Raw genomic sequence first — 21,672 nt, 5'->3', positions numbered from 1 at the left:
CCCAAAGAGATGTCTTCTTTAATTTCTGGTAAGCATGCCCTTTGCATAAAAATACTCCATAGCCATAGTTATAGGTACCTTTACATGTGGAAAAGGTTCCGTAAATGAGGCAGGGGCAATCCAGCATCTTAATTCATCCCCACCTCCTATAGCTTTAACTTTTTAAGAAATGCTATGAATGCTTCGCTTGTGTATGGGGGAGAAAGGATGGCCTAAGGAAGAGAGCATTTGCCTCTCACCAGTGTAGCTCAGGTTCAATTCTGGCCTGGTGCCTTGTGGGGGTTGAGTTTGTCATTGGTTCTTGTCCCTTTTCACCAGGCAGTCCAGTTTTCCTTCCTGAAAACCAACATCTCCAAATTCCAAATGATCTAGATGGAGGACTAGCATGAAAATCAGCCAAGCTGATGTGGCCTCCTTAGTAAATATTGTAATTTAACTTTTTTAGAACAACGTTTCAAGGGTGTAAATTCGTTTTATATCTTTGTAGTCTTTAAGACACCAGTACTCAGGTGTGTGGATAGAAGTAATACTAGTGGCATTCATTCCTGTAGACAGTAAATAATCTATAATTAACCTGACAGTGCAAACTTTCCTAGGTGGTGAGCCTGTAAATGCTCAGAGTATAATCGGATATAATCTTGTTTCTCAGCATTGTCTTGTGTGTTCTTAGGGAAAATGTGCATTTTTAAAAGCATGAGTTAGTGATAGAACTAGTTGTAATTGCAGGGTGTGATAGAATTTTTTTTCTGTCCACTATTCTGTAAATATAACACAATAGAAAAGAAGTATTATTGCAGAGTGCTGCTGTGAAAATAATCTTTACCATTAGGTTTCAAGGTTTTAAAATATTGCATACAAGGTCATTATTATATATTATTATATGGCTTGTGTTTGTAGGTGATGTAACACATGCTCTGATTGGCCAATTGTAGGGCATCATTCTTCCGTAATGCCCACGGGCTGATTACGGACCCGCAAAACTAAAGCAGAAAGCCAGATAATAAACAACTTATTAACCTTGAACATTCGGTCTTTATGGGAAAATCTTAAACCTCAGCCCTGCCAACTTGGTTTGAGATTTTCCCATAAACACCTCACTCTCAGTGAATAAGTAGGTAGTAATATGTAGTAAATGGTACAGTTTGTTGTGTAGATATAGTATATTGTTATTACCACTAGATTTTAACTTAAATATCCTTGCCTAGTTATATTAATATATAGAAACAAGGTACATCCACCTTGTGTGAGTCGTTCACCTCACAAGAAAATGTGGTTGACTGAGTTGACAAAACATAAGAAATTAGGTTAAGCCTTGTTACTTGCATTGTATCTTAAATGCTTTGTTGTCACATTCAATTTATAGATTTTTTTAGAAAAAAAAATTATTGCAAAGCAAAATGATGATCATGAAGAGTCTTCTGAAGGTTATCTTATTTTTTGCAAGGTGCGACTTGAAGGCTAAAATAGAACAAGTTTATGTTATTGCAAAACGTAACAGGAAGGCAATATCACAAAACTTGTGGATAAAAGAACTTAATGTTTAGTACCAGAAGTAGTTTTGAGAGAAAACCGAAAAAAAAAAATGAAGGTGTTTGATGGTATGTTGTAACTCTATCATTTTATTGTTTGTTTCAGTTTTTTGATAAATTTTACATTGTGTGGTGTAATAATCTAATTTTGGTTTTTGCTAATTCTAGTTCTAATAGTTGGCAATAAAGTTGACTTTAATGTTGACGTTTTTTTGTCCTTCTAACATGTTGGTTTCGTCGGGGGTATACCCGAGAGGCAGTGTGACCAAGTTAGTAACAACATGTTTGTTACATCCCAACAAAAAAAATTCCCAAAACAAATATTATTATGTAATCCTGTACAAACAGAGCCAGCATCCCTTGCTGGAATTATCAACTAGATCAACCCAATGCATCATCAAGAATTCAGCCTTTGGGCTTTTCTCTCAAGCCTGGACCAGGAAATGCATCTACGAAGATCAGAGGAGATAAAAAAAATGTGAAGCACAGTCTGGATGTGAAGTGACGCAGTATTTTACATCTGAGTGCATTGCAACTATCTGCAGCTATTGATTTTTAAATTAACAATAAGCTAACAGCATCTCATTTTTAAATTGTCAATTGTCATTTCTGATAGTTCTTTTCTTGTGCTGTAACCCTAAGGGGAATAAAATTTGTTAACACTACCCACTGTGGGCGTGTTAAAAACATGTAATGGAGAAACGGCGAAATAGCTTTTACTTTAAGGTAAGAGTCAATGTGGGACACACGTGTCTGTAAGGGTTAAGCCTTAAACGAGTCAGTGATATTTAAGCTAACCGGAGCGCTATTTAGGCTAACCGTGATGCCATTGCGCCATTTCGTGTTTTAAAAAATCCTCCATTGTGTGTCTTAATCATCGTTTTTCTAATGAAGGGGTTTACTGTTAAAACTTTTAAGAAGGGTGCGGCTGAGCTTGCCCAATTAGGGGTGCCTGTGACCTCCTTGGTTCCTTGGTTATGAAAAAAGAAACAAGAAAAACAAACCCGCTGTCACTGTAAGATCATGCTCTCTATTTCTGTAAGTTGAGAGATTGACTCAGGGGCGTAGCCAGCCTTTTTGCATAGAGGGGTTCCTAATGTATATTGCTTGCCCGATTGACAATCGAACGCTGGAGGCGCTCTTTACTAGGGGCGTCCGGGGGCATGCTCCCCCGGAAAATTTTTGAATTTTGGGTCTTCAGAAATGGTGTTTCCTCGATTCTGAGCACAAATTTCAAATAATTTCAGCGCCAAACGTAGCTAGCATTTCTAAGAGGGGATTGTAAATCTCACTTCCTGAAGAGATGGACCGTAATAATATTGAAAATGGATAATATAATAGTTGTTTAACATATTACATACTTCATCAAATGCTGTAGACTTGTGATTTACCGTTCACTCAGCTAGAATATCAGAAAGAAGGAGGCGCCGTGGATGCTTCCGTGCAAAAATGTCCATTGTTGCACCAGTGTCAATTTGCCATCATAATGGATGTTCATTAGCGCAAGTCCAGACTCTCGCTCACTGTTCATGGTCGCCCTCAGATAAGTTTTCAGTCGCCGCAATGTGCTGAACAATCGCTCACATTCTGCAGAGTAATTGGCAACGTACATAAGATACGCAGCAACTTATGTACGTTTGGAAAGAATTCATGGTTGCATTCTTCTGATGCCTGAGCTGCACTGCTGGGTAGGTCTTGATCCACGTTTAGCCAGTTGCCCCGCCAACGGAAAAGTTCCTCATGAAAAACCCGGGGTAATGGTAGGACATCTGCATAGTACTGCAAAGCGGCTTGTACAGGGTTTCCCAAGCGAGAAACTAGCAAGGCTGGAAGTAGGCACGGGAGGCTCGTATGATCCGTCCAATTTATGTACCCTTATAATATTATAACCTGCGATATATCATGTGATGCCTTTTTAAATTGATTTTCTTTTGTTCTTTAAAAACGAAAATCTCGTCTCGCGGAATTTCGAAAGGGGGGTTCCGATACTTTTTTTCTCTTGAAATAAAACCCATTTTCATAACCCAAAAGGGGGGTTCCAGAACCTGGCTACGCCCCTGTGACAAAAGTTTGCTTTTCTTTTATTTTCAGACATCGACATAAACAAAGAAGGATTAACCTATGTCGTGCATTTGATATGATTGTGTGACTTACTAGAAGAGTGACAAGAGTGGCCAGGCAGCAAAGCCTACAGGTTATTGCAGGCCTTGGTTGCCTTGTTGAGGCGCGTTCTATTTTGCATTTGACAATGTCTGTTGATCTCGTCAAACACACTGGAGGATGCCATTGTGGTAAAGTTCGGTTTGAGGTGTTAGCCAAGGCTGAGCTCAAAGCCTACGATTGCAAGTAATAGCCTAATCAATTTCTGCACTAAACTTCACTAGACTTCATGGCCTACACTTTGCCCACTTAACAAGAAAATCGCGAAATCGTGAAGGCTTTAACGACTATGAGTTATTACTCCTTTATTTATTCATTGTTGCTTCTTCTTTCAGAGGAAGCCCAGGCTCTCAAGGTTTGCTGAAATCCGCGTGATTCGCGTGAGATTCGCGTGACATTCTGCTTTGCATGACAATGTAGTTCAGATTAACATTTATAGGTCTTCATTGTTGAACTTCTTTTGCTAATTTGAAAATATTATCAGCAGCTGTAGCATATGTGTAAAGAAAGGAATGTTACCTGTTCTTGTTCCAAAGGAGAATTTTAAATTATTAGAGGTAAGCAAGTACTAGCAGAAGGGCTACTTAGGAAATTTTGCGGGACGTGGTTGTAGAAATAAACAATTAACCGTAAACAGGTTTGGTCGAAATAAAGTAAGCTTTAACTAAGTTTGCAGGCCTGCTATTACACTCAACACTCAAAGGGTGAGAAAACTCTTATTAAACTACATGGCTGTACGTAACAAGGACTCGATAAGCGGTAAAAATCATTGACAGGCAGGTAATATGCACCCCTACCACCCCCCGATTAAAGATTGCACTCGTCAGCAGCAGATCCAGGACGCTGAAATACAGGGGCTGCAGCAGTTGGTATGACAACTTAGGGGGAGTGTGGACATGCCACACATAAAATAATTAAAAAAAACTAGTTTTCAGTGAGGTGCTATTTCGTGCATATTTCTGACATCTTTATGGGATTTTAAAGCCAAGGCTTTGAACGGCTGCTATTTTTCATCTGTTTATCAGGGAGAGGAGCATATCTCATGTTACACTTTCAACACTCACCAAGCTAAGCACTACTTCTGTACAACATGTGGAATCCACCCATTCTACCAACCTCGCACTAATCCTAATGGGCGTGGCATTTCACTGCATTGTTTGGATGAGGGAACAGTGAAGAAAGTCAATATTGTTCCTTGTAATGCCTTAGACTGGAAAAACTGGCAGAAATACCTTGACGAGAATCCCAAGGCAAGAAACCTTACTGAGAATGTGGAATAGTACATACATAGCACATTAGTATTCTGATGGTAGTCTTGTAAATTATGAACGGTGCTATGTGTTCATCTATTAAGATCTATACACTGTTTAGCTAGCCCTTTTCATGCTTCTTAACAGTTTCACGACAAAGGAAATTATTTGAATCTGTGGATACCAGTATACATTTTAACTGAGTTAGAGACTTTAATCAACTTTTATACTGTAAAGTTGAGTCATGTTGCTGTCATGTTTCAGGATACTTTCAATGTCCAAGTAGCTTGAAAGCTCTGGAGTTGGTCAAAATATTGACCGTTTTCATGTTACAACTTGATTGTATATGAAGCCTGAGTAACTTATTAGTGTTTTAGAAATGGTACTGATTGCAAACTAAAATTTGTAAAATAGTAAGGTGAGCTGGACTTCAAAGAAGCTTAGATTTCCCCATCCCAGATATTGCACATTTCTAGAATTTTTGATACATTTTGTCATTTTAAAACTCAAGAACAGTATAATCTAGAGTAGAAATTGACTTAACGGTTGCGTGAAAAAAATGAGTAAAACAAGACAGCAGTACTGTTTGCTTGTCTGCTCACCATTGTTATGTCGGGGAAGCAATGGAACACTCTCCCTCCAAAAAACAGTGGAACAGTAGAAATCAGCATTCTCCAGTGTGTTTTTAAAATAAATTATTGTAACTTTTATAGTGCTTATTGAAAATTTACTGCATCTGGTGAATGGTATTTTAGGTATATATTTGTTACAGTACATACTGATTTTAGGCAACGTTCCTGGTAGGTGTAAGTCCCGACTCTTCTGTTTATGATTTTATCATACATACATTTATTGTAACTCCCAATCTAAACAGCAGCTTGCCTTAGGTGACTTCTAGGCATTAACTTCAGTGGGCAAGTTACATGGTCTAGTATGTTGTTTGAAAGATGTTTCTGAGAAATAACAATAATAATAATAATAATAATAATAATAATAATAATAATAATAATAAAGTTTTTTGGGTGCATTTAAAAAAACTCAATGCGCTTACATTACTATAAAAAATAAATTAGTTAAATCCTGTAAAATATTTCTAATAACAGTACATAAATAAAATAAATGAAATAATTAATTAAAATACCGTTTCTCATAAAATAAAATAAATCAGAAGTAGGATTTTTTCAGTTGCTTTGAGCAACAAGGAAGTAGACCCTTTCTTCCTGCTCATTTATCCCACAAGAAATAAGATCAACCCCAGTTGCTATGGCTAATGGCAAGGGTAAAGACAGTTTTTTTTTCTGGCTAACTGGAATAGTTCACTTTCAAATGGTCAAGTAAGCTTTTGAGTGTGAAGCCCAACACAATCACATCTGGATACAGGAGATGGGGGTTCTAAAGACTTAACTTTTCTAGCGGCCAGTGTTGACAGCATTCTTGATAATTATTATTTTAAGCTTTGTTTCTTGGGCAGCAGTTCCTTTTTTTAGTGTCCCGCTTTGTTAGCTTTGTTTAGGGCTGGGCAGATGAGGTTTTTTGTTGCCTCCATTAGCATTTTGTTATTCAGATAACCAGAGTGTTTAGACCAGAAGGTTGGATATGTGATTGTAGCTGAGTATTTATTTTGGTGTTAGAAATTACCAGGTATTCTTAAATCAAGAGTCATGATAAACAGTTTTATTACATTCTTTACAGTTCATGTGACATCTACTGAGACATGCCTGGTATGGTTTAAAATTTTACACCTGTGGCCTCCTGCCTGGTGAGCTAGCTACTGGTACATTCAAAAGTCAATAACTAAGAGACAGCTAATTTTTTTTCAATAAAATGCACAAAAATCATGCAAATTGATAAAAATAGGCCTTATTAACAAATTTGTGGGTTTGTTTTACATTTTACTACGAATTGAGCTCATGATTTCTGAGTAGGGCAAACAATTCCGGGAAGGTTTCAGAGCAGTTACACCGAAACAAAATTAAAAGTTCAATGTTATTAAACATTTCATGCATTAGATCCCAAGGTTCTTTTATTTCCAGCAAGAGATTACTATGGGATTTTTCTTTGATCCTATTTCTTAGATCGTTCTTTGATTTCAGGATTTCCTGCAATGAACTTTTCCCAATTTTGTCCATCACAAGCCTCTAGTTCTATGTTCTCCACTGTACCCTCATCCAAACAATGTGGCATGACTCCATAACCATCTGGATTAGAACGAGGGATGTAAAAGCTCTGTACACCACATGTCTTGCAGAAAAGGTGCTTCGCAGCATGGGTATTGAAAGTATAGCATGTTAAATTTTCTTTACCCTAAATGAAGAGAAAGTTGCATCTTAAAACATAACAAGGGGGGATCTAACAATAATGTAACACAAACTAAGATATGAGAAAATCAACCACATAAGTCAACAAAAATTATACAGACCACATAGAGGTGATGGTATTGGAGAAATAGCGAGGACAAGCCTTTGATCAATATACATAACATACACAAGTACATAAACATAAAACAAAAACATATCTTGAGTGGCCCATGATATTGTTTACTTTTGTCATTTTTCTCTCTGCCTCACACAACACATTATTTAATAAAGTACAGGAAATTATAAAATATGTGTAGACCATAATGTTGTCAGTCACTGATTTCATCAATAATTTACTATTGCAAAACATTGTAAGTCACGAACGATGGCTTGTTAGTGGGTTGGGATAATCAACAGGTTTTAAACATGGATGCTTTGACCCGAGGTCCAAACCCTTATTATCATTTTATATACCATTTTTGACATCTTCCACGAAAATTTTATGCCCTTCATATGCCTACAGTGCACTTTTATCGACCTTAAAAAGGTCACTGAGATTTTTCAGGAAATAGCTGTCAAATTCCTCCATACCTAGCTCCATAACTCCCTCACCCCACCACACCCCTTCCAGTATAACTTTGCCAGGTGCACTACCTCTAACAAGGTAAAATCATCCCGTGGAACAATAAAATGCCTGTTTTGCTTCTTTGTACAAATGCTGCAGCTGTTGGGGAGAAAAAAAAATAAAGTTTTTCTTCGAATGCTCCAGTGATGCAGGTGTGAGGTTTACAGACTTTGTAACAACGATTTCCTCATAAATGTTTCGTCCACCAGTGTATTTGTTCACAACTTACTTGCAGTCGTAAACATGAATTACTGCTGGCGCCATAACTTCAAATCGAACCCTTCCACAATGACAACCACCTTTGTGTTTCACTAGCTCTACGTCCGCCATTTTCACTAAATTAGGCAGGCGTTTCAGTGTTCGGGTTAGGGTCTGAGTTAAGACTAAACACTAGAGTCGTCACGCTCGGGGGAGTTGACGGAGGAGTGGTGTAGAAAGCGCGGTTACTAAATTCATTCACGTGGCGTTCGATGCCCCGTGGCAATTAGGTCATCACAAATGTTGTTATTGTTTTCAACAATTTGTTAATTTCAATGTTCTGCCAAACAGTTGGTAAAGAAACTGCCTTAAATTCATGAAGATCTTGCTTATTGCTTCGCTGACGTCGGAGACTGGAAATTTTTCCACAGCCGATCGAATAAAGTAGGTGACCTGATATCAATATTGACCAGTCTTCAAGCAAAATGAGATACATCTTTGAATATCGAATCATTAGCTGATGATCTGCCTTTTCTTTCCTCCAAGATGAATTGATGTAAAGATTGATTGATTGCTCCGTGAGATAGTGCGGAAATGCATATGTTATGACCACACGTCCAGGGACTCGCTCGGTTGCAAATTGAATAAGTGTTACTTGACCTGTTTTGTACAAATTGATGGTAACAGTAACCAATAGTTAATTATCGCAAACTTTCCAAGATACATCTTTATGATACATGAAAATCTAATTGATTTATGATCATGCTGTATTTCGTGTTCATGAATTTTCAGGAGATGTTTAAGTGATTGTAACGTTGATTGCTGGCTTCGCTGTGTTACCTGTTTCAAGGATAGTTTGTCAGTCAAGGAATTTGTTTACAAACATAATCTGGCATGTGTTCTTGGTATTCATGCGTGGAGAACTGGAAGACTTTTGTTAGGTATAACATAAATAATGTTCATACTTTTGTTGAAATTCATTGGGCAAACAATGAATTTTCTTTTTAATTTATAAAGTCAAGTGAGAGAACAAAATATGGGTTTGGGAAGATGGCTACCCTCATATCTCTAGCATCTTAATATGTGTTGTTATTTGGGATAGGGATAGACACACCCCAAAAAGCAAACTGGACTAGTTACTAAAAACAGTTTTCCAAATCAGCCGTTTCGTCAAGGACATGTCGCTGTAAACTTTTTTTTGATATTATTTTCTGGCAACGTCTAGGACAGAAGCAACCTTGAAATGAATTGTTTAAACTTAACAGAGACTATTCTGATACTGTGTTACCGGTATATAATTTTCTCGCATTAAAGATGATTTCCAGTCCATGCTGGGCATTCTTGAAAGTTTGTTTGCGTTTTTTGTTTTGTTTCATCTACTGTTTGCAGCTACTTACATGAAATAAACTCAAAGTTTCAAAAAACTGCCATTATGGATGCAAAGCAGTCAAAGCGTAATGCTTCATTCTTTGTCATATCACTTGATAAAAAAAGCAGCTGTAAAAATCAATGAAGCTGTTGGAAAAAAGAATTTGAAAGGCCTCAAAGATAAGGTATGTGATTTGTAACGAATAACATCAATTTGCATTTCATAGAGTGAGAGTTATAATGTTTATAAACATAAGGACTGGAAATCATCTTTAATATCACAAAAATAATTATATTAAAGCATGTAGATTACAAAAATTGACAAGTTTGTAGAGCAGTGGAGGTGAAATACAGTGTAGGGCAAATTATGCAGTGAAACTAGAAAATATGACGAGTGACAGCAGGGATAAGCTTGCTAGGGATATTAGTTTGATCAAATAAAAATAATTTTGACGATTGGGGGATTATACAAATTACACCATAAAAATATAAAATACATCAAGCAGAGATGAGGTGAAACTGTTAAGTAAAATGAGCCATTACAGGAACTGACATTTCATATACTTAAATGTTAATTATATCAGATTGCCCTGTACCTTTCTCCATCATATTTGGAGGAACTGATCTTAATGAGCACTACAAGAACAAGGACAAGTTGGAAACTATGAGAAAAGCAGTAGAAAAGGCAAGGTAATACATTATAACTCTACATGTCTGTATTTTTGCTCCTAGAACTTATTCCTGACCACAAAATAGATCATTTGTAGTTTTCCAGTTGATACCAGAGATGCCAATACAGTGTGTTGTGAGTGACTCTTAAGTAGGGGGGAAAAAGTGAAGCCTTAGAGCTGATGGCTCATAGATACCAGAGCTTATCCCGGTTGCTTTAGCGTGAAGCAGCAAGGAGTATTTCAACTCCCCCTGGACGGGATGCTAGTGCCAGGGCCAGAGTTTGAACCCGGACCGCTTGCTCCAGGGACGAGCACATTAACCATGAGACCACCACGCCTCTTACAAGTAGGGGAGACTAACTAAAAAATACACCTTGAAAACATTGCGGTTAAAATGGCACAGTCAGTGGTGTTGCTCTTAAAAAGCTTGGTTGGTAATATTTAAAAGCACAACTGATGAGCAATAATTTTGTTTGTGAAAGCACGGGCCAGTTCTCTGCTCTTTAAATGATTATGTATCTCACTGTAAACCAAGAACGGATAACTGGTTCCTAAACAACGTTACTATGGATCAAGAAAATGATTTGTCAGGGCATCTAGTTAATAATTATATTTTACTTTTACAAGATCCAGGTAACATTGTTATTGATGAGATCAATTTTCTTGTAGGTATCTTGTTGCATTTAGCAATTCAATGAAAAAGCAAGCCCGGGATCTATGGGTGAGTAATATGAAGAGTGATTGTCAGGGAATATCAAGCACCATCTAATAGAAGCTGGAAATGGGATTTTGCTGCTTTGCTGCCCATAAAATAATTGAGACAGAATAGGACCTAGATTTTTAGCACATTTTAAATGTGTTTCAAATAGTTTTCCAACAGGTTGTAAGTTTTTTTTTAAACCAAACTATATCCTCAGAGCACTTTTGTAACAAGTCCCCCAATATTCATGTGGAGGGTCACATACTGAGTAATTTTCGCTTTGTTCACAGCCAAAGTGTGAAGAAAAGATCATTTTACAGCCACAAGGTAATATTATTATTATGTTACAATATGTTTATCTGTCTGGCATACCCACTGCCATTGCATTGAACCATGACTGCAAAGGTAGCTCATGTTACTGTTATCAGTCACTGTTATCAGTCACTGTTATCAGTCACTGCTGTCAGTGGTGGCAGGGTTTGTGCTATTCCTAGAATTTCTGGAAAACTCCTGGGAATCTCAGATTTTCTTCTTCAGGGCCTTGGAGAATGCAATGACACTAGTTGTTTTTTTATCCCTAAAAAATTCAAGGATTTATCTTAATTAATATGTGGTAGCATTGGCCAGTAAACTCTTACTGTTAATTAATTTATTAATGACCCTTAAGTTTGTTTAAATAGACAAAAAAATTTTTTTAAAATTATTACAGTCTTTTCTGTAAAACCGTGAACACCAGACAAAATTTATGGAATGTTTTATTGTTTCACGACCAATCAGATGGGAGATGAAACTGCAAAAGGCAACCACCAAACCACAACATGGATTAGTCACAACTTGACACAAAACAACAAACTGGCTTCTTCCACGACATAGCTTCAGTTTTACTGTTTTCAAATACCGAAATTGTTCTTTTTCTATTTCAGCTTATTTATAAGCAAAGAATAGGTATGAGCAATATACTATGGAAAAGCGATGTTGAATCGAGTAGAAAGGATCAGACATGGCTAGACAGCACGTCTGAGAGCAAAAAAGTGAGCCAATTGGAAGCGATTCTGGATGGTGTTCGTTTCACATGCAGTTCAAAAAGTCATGCTAGGGCTGTGGTTGGTAGTTTTCAATCCATATTTTTTTGTAGCTGACAAACCTTCACTCAACAAATGAGGCAATTCGTGCCATAGTAAATTTTGACAATTTACGGTTGCTTTAGGTCTAATCCAAGCCAGCTCGTTGTTTCATGTCAAGTCATGACTAATCCACGTTGCGGTTTGGCGGTTATCTTTTGTGGTTTCATCTCATATCTGATTGGTGTTCACGGTTTACGGGAAAGACTGTAATCCAGTTTGAAATATGTTAAAGTAATTAAATTTTTTTTTTACGTCATTGCAGCAGTTTGTGTCAAGCCTTCAGGATTCCAGTTTCACAAGCACTTGAGACAAGTCACCAGTAAGCATTTATAAACTAGACATCAGTAATGTTATACTTTTTGTCTATTGCTATCATTCCAATAATCCATTAGTCCATATTTAGTTAACCCTTTGAATACCAAACTTTTGCCAAAAAATACCGTTTTTAACCATTTAGTCAGGTTTCTTAGCTGCCACAACGCTAAATAAGCCTAAGTTTTGCTAAAAAAGCTTTTTTTTACTAAAAGGAGAGATTTTTTGAGGATTAGGTGCAAAATGGAGCAAAACTTCAATTCCGGGCATGCGCATAAGCCAAAATTTGGACTTCTTTTTTTTTTTTCTTTTTTTTGCCATTAACCGGTCTCAATTTTGTTTGTTGGCCCTTTCCTTTCTGTTTTTCTCAGCCCTTTTACACTGGCTACCTTTTGCATTGTATGTTCTTTCTGGCTGCGGTGAAAAGTTGGATGTTAATTACGGGCGAAGCCTAGAAATGGACCTTGATCAATCATAGGCATAGTGGACCATTCTACCACCGTTTTTGCACCAAAACTAATAACATTGTTTTTCAATTTGCGACGTCGGAATGTTGTTGATATCTAAACCTGACCATTGCGCGGAAAGGGCTAGCCTAGCACTACTATCTGCTTATCAAGAATATCTGATGACATTTAAATTGATGACGTCACAAGTGGTACAAAGAGCATGACCATTAATTACGCATGTATGCGTAGTTGGTATTCAAAGGGTTAATTAATTTTTATATTATTTTGATTAGTTGTTTCTCTTTTTTCATAGATCCACAGAAGCGGTGTCCGATGCCAAATGGTTGCATTGAACATGAGAGCCCTGGCATGGTAGGTTGATAATTCCAAAGAATATCAGATTCAATGAGATGTTCTTTCATCACTTTTTCGAATACTGACCTCACAAAATTTTGAGATAAACCAGTAGAATGCGAGATTCCAAAAAATATCCATGATGTACCCCCACCATGGATGGTACTTTAGTTTGAACCCTCCCAACCCCTGGAATTTCCTTTCCAATAGGGCTGGTAGTGAATCCACACTCAGTTGTTTTGACTTCAATATTTTCAGTTACATTTATAAATCCTACATGGATAGGTTGCATGCATGTAACTCTGTAACAAATTCTTGCACTAATTCACCATTGGTCAAAGGCCTAAAAATTACTTATTATTACTCAAAAAGTACTAAATTCAAATCTTAAATCATGTGTACGATTTGTTAGGAGGGTCTTACCAGTTCACAATCACAGTAAGTCTTGAACTGAAACAGGCATCAAATATCTTTTACATAGGTTGTGTTTCTGTTGGTTGCTGGTTTAAGACCAGTTAAAGATCCACTTTACTTGGCAGCATCAATAGCAGGTTTGTGTAACGCCAGGAGGGGGGCAACTCCCATATAAAAAGAATGGGGGTGCTTTTTGTACCTTTTAGGGGTTAAAAACTTGGTTTTGGTACCTGTTATGTTGTTAAGGCTCAAAAGGTTCTCAGCGGGTGCTTTCTTGGTACCTTTCAGGGTATTAAGCGGAAAAAAAATATGAGGGGAGATATTTGACAATTTATGAGAGGAAATAACTTATATGTATGTATGTATTGTATGAGTAGAAGGTTCAAAACATTCATCTTTATCAGTATTTAAAATTAAGAAAGTGTCAAGTAATGTGTTGATTCAGAATGGGTACCTCTTAGGGGTGAAAAAAACCTCAAGCCATGCCCACAAAACAGGATCTTGGTCTTCTGGGTATTTTTTTAAATTTCCAATGAGCACCCCGTCCGTTTTATCTGGGAGTCCTTCTGTTAGGTGTGTAACATTATGAGAACAATTTAATCTTCCCTGTCTTGCAAGAGGAACACATTAAAATTTGAGTCTCAGCTTGGGTGATACTTACTTACTGAGCTTATCAGAATATGTCTAGTTAAGATTAATGGAACATTATCAGTTGATTGATTAGACATATTTGTGGACACTGTTGCAAAAGAACTGAAGCCAGAACAAGTATCCAGAGAATTGACTGAAGTTGTCCTCATTGCCAGTGGTCTGGTATTGGGCAACATGTCTATTAAGACACTGTGTTTAATTTAGTCAGCTCTTGCACTCCGACTAAAGGCTGTTCTGTCTGTTTTCTTTTAACCTTAAGACAGTAGAAGCTTTTTTAGTTTCATCATTGTTTCTTCATTACATTTTTATTACAATGGCTAATATTTGTTACTTTTACTTACTATTGTTTAGAGTGGCATAAAGAGGACCATCTTGTCCACTTGGTTGTAGTTGGACCAGAGGTTAGTCAGTACTCATTAACTCTGTGATCCATTCAAAAATGATGCACATGATTATATGTTGATATTGTAAGAAGAAAATATCGGCACAATTAAGCCAAGCTGTTCGAGAGGTGATGAGAATAATTTGAAATAAAATCATCATCTTGCCTAGAAATATTCCTTGTTGTACAGTGTACCACATGAGAGATGAGCTGGCCTAAGAGTCTCCAAATCGAGCGGACTAGGATCAAGTGACAGCCTCAGTCATTGTGTTTTGATTTTGGACAAGACACTGTTTTTCACAGAGTGCTTTTCCTCACCCAGGAGTGGTCATGGGTACCAGTGACCTGTTGAGGCAACCTGACAAAAAACTTTGAATTGTTTGACTGTTTTGATAATTTTTCAATTTTTAGCTTCACACTGAATTTGCGAGAGAGGTCAAATGCAAAGTCAAGAGGTACAATTTTTAATAGTAACTGTAATACCAGCTACATGTACATGGGTGTTTTTTTTAACTTTAGTTAAAGGGTTCCTCAAGAATATTTTTAGAATTGACACAATTTGGTGGTATGAGAAACAACTGTTAATGTATGCTGTATTATGAAAGAAATGTGAAAATGGTGAAACTAAAACCTATTTGGTGTGTTTGAATATCTTTCAGATTTCCTGGAGTCATTGTATTGCCATCATTACAAGCTTGTGACCTTCATGCAGCAATGCAAACTTGCTTTGCCGTTGTCAACAGTTCAACCAGTGAAGGAATGGCATCTGCAGTTCTAGAGGTATGTAACTGATACGTTCACTCATCACTGTTTTGTTAATATACATTATTATTTAATATTCATTAATTTCTGGGCATATACATGTAGACATACGTACATACATAATAATTGAAGGGTTTTGTGCAAAAAGGGGGTATATCGCTTTTTGGGCCGATTTTCATTTTTTCAGGATCAAGCTAATTTTTGGCAGACTGACTTGTTTTGACATGAAAAGCATCGTTCTGTAATTGTTTTTGGTAATTTGGGCTTCGTTTTGGAGAAATAATGTATGCCAAAAAAGTCAGCTCAATCCCAAAAGTGATATACGCCCTTTTTGCACGAAACCCTTCAATTATATTTTATTTTTGAGAGCTGTTTTAACATCTTATTGTTTTCTCAATAAACAAACATTTAATTGCCTTTCACAAAGTGGTTATGAGTTGCTACTTGTTAAAACTCAGATATATTTGGTCTTTGACTTTTACAGCAACTCAACACAGAGATGGTTTAATTTGCATCACACTAACAATTTTTAATTGCTTCAAATAACAGTCCATGGCATTGGGTGTACCTGTACTGGCACGGAATATCCCTGGTAATTCTGCTCTGATAAAACAACGAGAGACGGGACTTCTCTTCAATACACCTGAAGTATGTACTTTAGAAATGTTTGATTGTTATTGTATAAAGAAGTCATGCAATAACAAGTCAGAAGGATTTGTACTGCAGATAGGCATGAGATGGCAAGCTTTTGACAATGTGCAGTACTCATCTGATGAAATTTTACTTCTCCTCTTGAAGGAATTTGTCACCCTTGCCAAAGAGTTAAAGGAATCTCCCTCACTGTGCCATTACATAACAACAAATGCAAAAAAGTATGTTTGTGAACATCACTCTATTGAAGGCGAAAAGAAAACATACAAGAGGCTTCTGGACAAGCTTGCTCCACACTAACAGCTAGACCAATGACTCTGACAACTTCAAAGAGAACCAGAAAGAACAGGTATTGTAAATACAAAAGCAAAGCTCCTGTAATGCAAAAAACAACTAGTTTTACTGGTAGTTTTTACCTTTAATTTAACCAACACGCTCAGTAGGCTGCAAAATTGACCAATTTGCAAGATTTCAGTTTTTCACATTGATTACATAGACCTTTTGTTTCCAAAAGCTGTGATGAAAAAAAGAAACATTGTGGGGATTTTTTTTTATTTTCAGACGTAATGTGTGTTTTAGAAGAGTGAATGGAGAATTCAACAACCCTTAAAGTGTAACTACATACAAAAAAGAAAACAGACAAGTACATTACTTGCAAAAGATTTCTGACAATTTTAATTTCGGACGAGAAAGTGTCCGAAATAAAACCGTCCGAAATTTTTAAATTTCTGAAATTTTAAGCATCCCAAATCTGTACAGTACAGATTAAGACTTTTAAGTAGCTCCAAAGCTCTTCATTTCCTCTATGGAGTGAACTCTTATTGAGACACTTGTTGAAATACGTAAGAATTTTTGCTTACATTTTCTTGTTGGTGTATCTGTAAAACCTTGAGTGTACAGTAAAACTATCATTTGCACAGGTATAATAATAGTATAATTCGCGTTTTGAGGGCGTAAATTTACTTAATATGTTATGTTTCAGAAAAGTGTCCGAAACGCGATAAAAAGTGTCCGAGATTTTAACGTCTGATTTTTTTTTGCAAGTAATGTATTAACTAAAGTTTTGACATTGATTTCCAGTTGAAGGTGTGAAAATCAACACAGTTGAAACATGGGGCTCTGATGCAACACAGCGTGCTATGATCAAGGGACACAAATGAGAACCCATTCGAAAATGGACATTAACAAACTGTGATCGTGGTTTATTGGACCAGAGGTGATACATACAATCTGTTATGATAAGGATACTCTCACCAACCATTGAAAGAGACCACTTCATTAATGTAATTACAATCTGCTGCCCATAAGAAGTGGGCCACATTCTGCACAGCCAGCCATGAGAGGAAGACATGAATGAATTAACAAACTATTTTAAAACACTAGGAGCACATGTTCAGACTAATGTCACTAATTGCAATCCATTGTCCATCAGAAAAACCGTAGCAAGAGTTGAAGAAGTCTCAAGGTCGGAAAGTGTTTATTTTATAAGATACTAAGAGATATGAAATAAAGTTGAGTTTTTGGTGGGTGGATTTTAGTTGAGAAAAAATCACTTGCCTTAATTTAGCTTAGTATAGAAGAAAGAAAATATTCAAGTTTTTTGTAGTGGAACTCACTGTCTTGTGTCTTTTGGCTAGAAAAATCTTGCTTTGATAATGTAGCATGATTTCTGGCTCGAAAAAAAGGTCTTTTGGCAGAAAATTGTCTTGTAGAAGTCTTTTGGCGGGAAAGTGTTTGCCTTGGAAAAAAGGTCTGCACTTTTGAATGGAGTCTAATTTCAAGTCAAAAAATATTCCAAGTCTTTTGGCAGGAAAAATCTGTACAGTTTGCATATGGATTTGTCTCATCAAAAGAAAGACTATGCATTGACTTGCTATCAGCCCTCTGTTCAAAAGCGCAGAATTTTTTTCTTCTCAGCAACCCTACATAGTCAAAAACTAGTAAAAGAGAGAGCCTACATTTCGACTAGTTACCAGGCCTCTTTAAAAGCGCCCAAATTTTTTTATGATTGCTTGTATCACTGATGGTTAATGGCAGAGCATTAATTTGGTACACGTATACAATGTTTAAGGTGGCTGAACACAGTTTTTGATACCTGTGTTTCATTCACCTTTTTCTCTAAAACCCTTGATTTCTCGGTCGCCAAAAATGGCAACAAGCAAGTTAACAACACAAACGTTGGTTTTTTGATGGTTAAGCTGACACGAGTCCCGTTGCCATGGCAACATGAATAAAAAATAAAAAGGCCTTTAAAATCGGTTTTGTTTATTTGTCAAAAATCTAGTCATTAGATTTTCTTTATAATTTGCATGCAACAAACTTGTAACGATTCTCACAAGTTAACACCATTTTGCTAATAACTTAACAGAGAGATCTTTAATTATCCCTTGTTGAAGGTTTACTGGAATATCTAGAATTTCCTTTGTTAAAGTTCAATTATTTTCAATACTCCAGTTATTTAATTCCTAAAGTATTTTCGTGCCAAATTTTGTGAAATTCTAATGAGTGGTTCTTGAGAAATAAGCATATTTCTGAGAGTGCAATTTTTCTTTCAATTGCAATTTTTTGACTTACTACGCATGCATTGCATTTAACTGGGTTCTTTCGGTAACAAAGAAAAAGCTTAGAATTGCTGGGTTCTTTGCATCGTTACCTTTTCTAACATATCTTTGTGGTAAAAGACTAAAGTAATCAATACACTGCGTTCAATTATAGAGAAAAATAGCACAGATAATGTGGGTGTTGAGTAAATAAAATGATCACTATTGACGGCATGTTTGTCTTTTGCAATCCTTGTGCACGTGCTGAATTGCATCAGCAAAAGCGTGCTTGAAAACTGTGTTCGGCCACCTTAATAAACACATCATTGTACACACTATAGTATTGTTCTCACCCCATGTCATCAGCAAGGATGCCTCCGATCCCTTTCTTAAACAACCTCCAGAACCGAAGGATGCCCTCCAATTGGTATTGATACAATGACTTATAAATCTCGGATGCTAGAGAAAACCCATCACCAACATCACACATTCCATCATCATCACCATCTTCTTCTTCATCCTTGTTTCCTTCTTCTGTCTGTCCTTCTTCCAACTGGTAAGTTTCTATAGCTTCCTGGCAAAAATTATGAAGGCACTTGAAAAATTTACCACCTTAAGCATAATTAACCATAAGAAAAATTTTGTGATAAGGTCCGTCAATTGAATTGAAGTTACTGCATGATATCTCCCATACGCAGCATGTTATTGACAGATATATATCTTCAAATGTCTTGTTTTTTTCATCATTCACTTGTGCTTTCAGAGAGAAGTTGTTTGTATAGAGTTTTTACTTTCAAAGCAACTTTTTATTTATCAGTCCACATAAAGGCAACATGTTTATGACCCACAGAAAACAACAAGACCAGCAAATTGAGAAGCTGAGCAATGTTACCATTCATTGATAGTTTTTAAAGAACCTGTTCTGTAGGGTCTTCAAGGAAGTACAGTGTAAAACCTACCTAGATGTTTTAAACTATGTATGAACTGTGATCAAAGTCAAATTTAAAAATAACCTGCAAAGGCTCACTTTGCTCTGACAAAGAGCTTAATGCTTGAAATGTCAGCTTTTGAAATTCCCTGACAGTGTTAAAATTAACGATTTGACTTCTGGTTATAAATTAGCAAATGAGGGTAGTACCTTCTCGTGACATCTACATATTTTATTTATTAGGACTATTATCTACAGTTTCACTCTTTATGGGACGTACCAGGTGCACACAATGAGAAAGCACAGACAGCTGAATGGCAAATGTTATCTTTACCTTGACTTTTTCAAATTTTCTCAGCAACTTCTCAGACTCAAATATCTCATAGGCTCTCTGAAATAAGTCCAGGGCTTGTTCGAGACATCCTCTTCTTCCTAATTTTTTGCCTTCTTTAATCAAACAGTTGTGCTTGGCCTTTACTTCATCAAGGTTGTCAGGCTTGGCTAAAGATGTCACTGTAAAACAGACGTGACAGCATTTTGTTGTTGTTACTTTACAAGTATGTTACCCTAAAAGATACCTGGATGGCTAAAAATAGTGGTGTTTCACCCTGAGCACCCGACAGAGACCAAAACCTATGATTTGCACTCCTAACTGAGATGACAAGTATCCCCAATCTTTTCATGTGGCAGTCAGCACCCCCCTCCCAGGTATTTTTTCTTCAACCAGTAAGTAGTGAACAAAATAACCTGTGAGCAGGCACTTTTTTTACATGATCCTCTTACTGCAATCATCTTTCTTGCTTTTGAATCTCTCTCCCAACATTCAAAATGTGCAGTTCCAGAAAATATCCAAAAGGGATTTTTTAAAGGTTTACGCCTAGAGTCGATTTGCTACAAACTGAAGTCATTTTGTTGCAAAAGTAAACTTGAGGAAATATTCCAATTAAGTGTATTCACGTTCCTTAATATGTTCAGTGATTCTGATTTTCAGGCTCTCTCATATTCAGCCCTCTCTCACTCCGGAAGGGAGGGAACACGAGAGACCCTGGGTATGAGGTTGCCATTATATATGGAACCACTAATTGGAACAACTAGTTTATTGTGTAGCGAAACTGCTTCCCTCAGTTCAAACGAGGTAAAAGGCGGTTGTGTTGATTCAACTTCAGTTTGTATCGAATCGACTTCAGATTTGTATGGAATCGACTTCGATTTGTATCGAAACTACCGGACACTTAAGCTTACATTTTGGGTTCGGTACACGGGTTGGATGGGCGCTTTCAGTGCAAGAAAGCTGTTAATTGGTTTGTGTAGACTGAGTGACCTGAGTAATGACTTGTCTCTTTAGCAATAGTGAGACCTTCTAAGAGTTCTTTGGTACTGTCTAGCAAAATGGTCCAAAATGTTGTACTCAGCCATTTTGGGCATGTACTAAAACCCGAAACCACCGAAACGAAACCACCGAAACAAGCGAAATGACCGAAACGAGTAAAATAGTACGTATATAAATAAAAAAGTTAAAAAAAGCCTTGATCTCTAGCACGTTACTATGGCAGCCGGATCTCTTACCCAGATCCTGCTCTTAAGCCACATGTGTGACATCGTGACATCACAAACCTGAAAGGTGGATGAGCGCAAGCGTGTCGAGCAGGAAGACATTGAGAAAAAGGTGAGTATTTTCACATTCTGAATGGTATTCTAGCTAAAACAAGAAATCTAATTTCAAAGAAAAGTTTTCTGGTCGTAACGTGGATTCTTAGACGGTGGCGAATCGAATGGTCTTTTCGAGAACGACTCTGCAGCATTCTTCGTGCGAACCAGGACTTTCTTTAATATATATCTCTAAAGAAAAACGAGGGCGACTTGACAGGCGTTAATCATATTGACGTCAGGCCTTCGTGACTCCCGCAGTTCTCAAAGTAATTCCTTATTAGGCGCTCAGCTTTTCACGGATATTCTTGAGACTGTATTTCCGTACATTCTGGGCTCGGCGTTGTCGATTTGCCACCGCCTAAGAGTCCACGATACGACCAGGAAACCTTTCTTTGAAATTACATTTTAGCTAGAATGCCATTCAAAATGTGAAAAATACTCACCTTTTTCTCGATGTCTTCGTGGTCGTCGTCGACACCCTTGCGCTCATCCATCTTTCAGGTTTGAGATGTAACGATGGCACACATGTGGATCTGGGTACGAGATCAGGCTGCCATAGTAACGTGCCAGAGATCAAGGCTGGTTTTTTTAAACTTATTCATTTATTTACTTATTATTTTACTCGTTTCGGTGGTTTCGTTTCGTTGTTTCGGGTTT

General features: G+C 37.0%; 3 protein-coding genes and 1 long non-coding RNA gene across 5 annotated transcripts; 2 read left to right on the top strand and 2 right to left on the bottom strand.

Moving 5' to 3' along the window:
* On the top strand, positions 1-6,508 carry LOC145463271 (centromere protein V-like). Of its 2 annotated transcripts, none has more exons than XM_081447009.1 (3): positions 1-3,875; positions 4,177-4,246; positions 4,715-6,508. In XM_081447009.1, exons 1-3 carry the CDS (start codon positions 3,778-3,780, stop codon positions 4,967-4,969), a joined length of 423 nt encoding a protein of 140 aa, XP_081303135.1. In that variant the 5' UTR covers positions 1-3,777; the 3' UTR covers positions 4,970-6,508. The 2 variants fall into 2 exon arrangements, with proteins under 2 accessions (XP_081303135.1, XP_081303134.1); XM_081447008.1 differs by having other exon boundaries at positions 4,174-4,246.
* A 93-nt stretch (positions 6,509-6,601) lies between these two features.
* Positions 6,602-8,218, bottom strand: LOC145463273 (centromere protein V-like). The gene is made up of 3 exons (XM_081447011.1): positions 8,091-8,218; positions 7,891-7,960; positions 6,602-7,243 (listed from the first exon to the last, which is right to left on the bottom strand). The coding sequence occupies exons 1-3, from the start codon at positions 8,189-8,191 to the stop codon at positions 7,004-7,006; spliced, it is 411 nt and encodes a 136-aa protein (XP_081303137.1). The 5' UTR covers positions 8,192-8,218; the 3' UTR covers positions 6,602-7,003.
* A 203-nt stretch (positions 8,219-8,421) lies between these two features.
* Positions 8,422-17,684, top strand: LOC145463264 (glycosyltransferase 1 domain-containing protein 1-like). The gene is made up of 14 exons (XM_081447000.1): positions 8,422-8,503; positions 8,852-9,000; positions 10,012-10,117; positions 10,768-10,819; positions 11,089-11,125; positions 12,185-12,241; positions 12,997-13,055; positions 13,519-13,588; positions 14,454-14,503; positions 14,896-14,939; positions 15,144-15,264; positions 15,796-15,894; positions 16,045-16,246; positions 16,978-17,684. The coding sequence occupies exons 1-13, from the start codon at positions 8,436-8,438 to the stop codon at positions 16,195-16,197; spliced, it is 1,065 nt and encodes a 354-aa protein (XP_081303126.1). The 5' UTR covers positions 8,422-8,435; the 3' UTR covers positions 16,198-16,246; positions 16,978-17,684.
* Positions 17,685-17,817: 133 nt separating this feature from the next.
* Positions 17,818-20,779, bottom strand: LOC145463274 (uncharacterized). Its single transcript, XR_014041308.1, has 3 exons — positions 20,687-20,779; positions 19,700-19,878; positions 17,818-19,011 (listed from the first exon to the last, which is right to left on the bottom strand). It is a non-coding gene; the product is annotated as an uncharacterized LOC145463274 (long non-coding RNA).
* Between the last annotated feature and the right edge of the window lie 893 nt (positions 20,780-21,672).

This window comes from Orbicella franksi, chromosome 12 (assembly GCF_964199315.1).
Source record: "Orbicella franksi chromosome 12, jaOrbFran1.1, whole genome shotgun sequence".
NCBI classification, from domain to species: Eukaryota; Metazoa; Cnidaria; class Anthozoa; order Scleractinia; family Merulinidae; genus Orbicella; species Orbicella franksi.
This window is presented reverse-complemented; position numbering and strand designations above follow the sequence as displayed.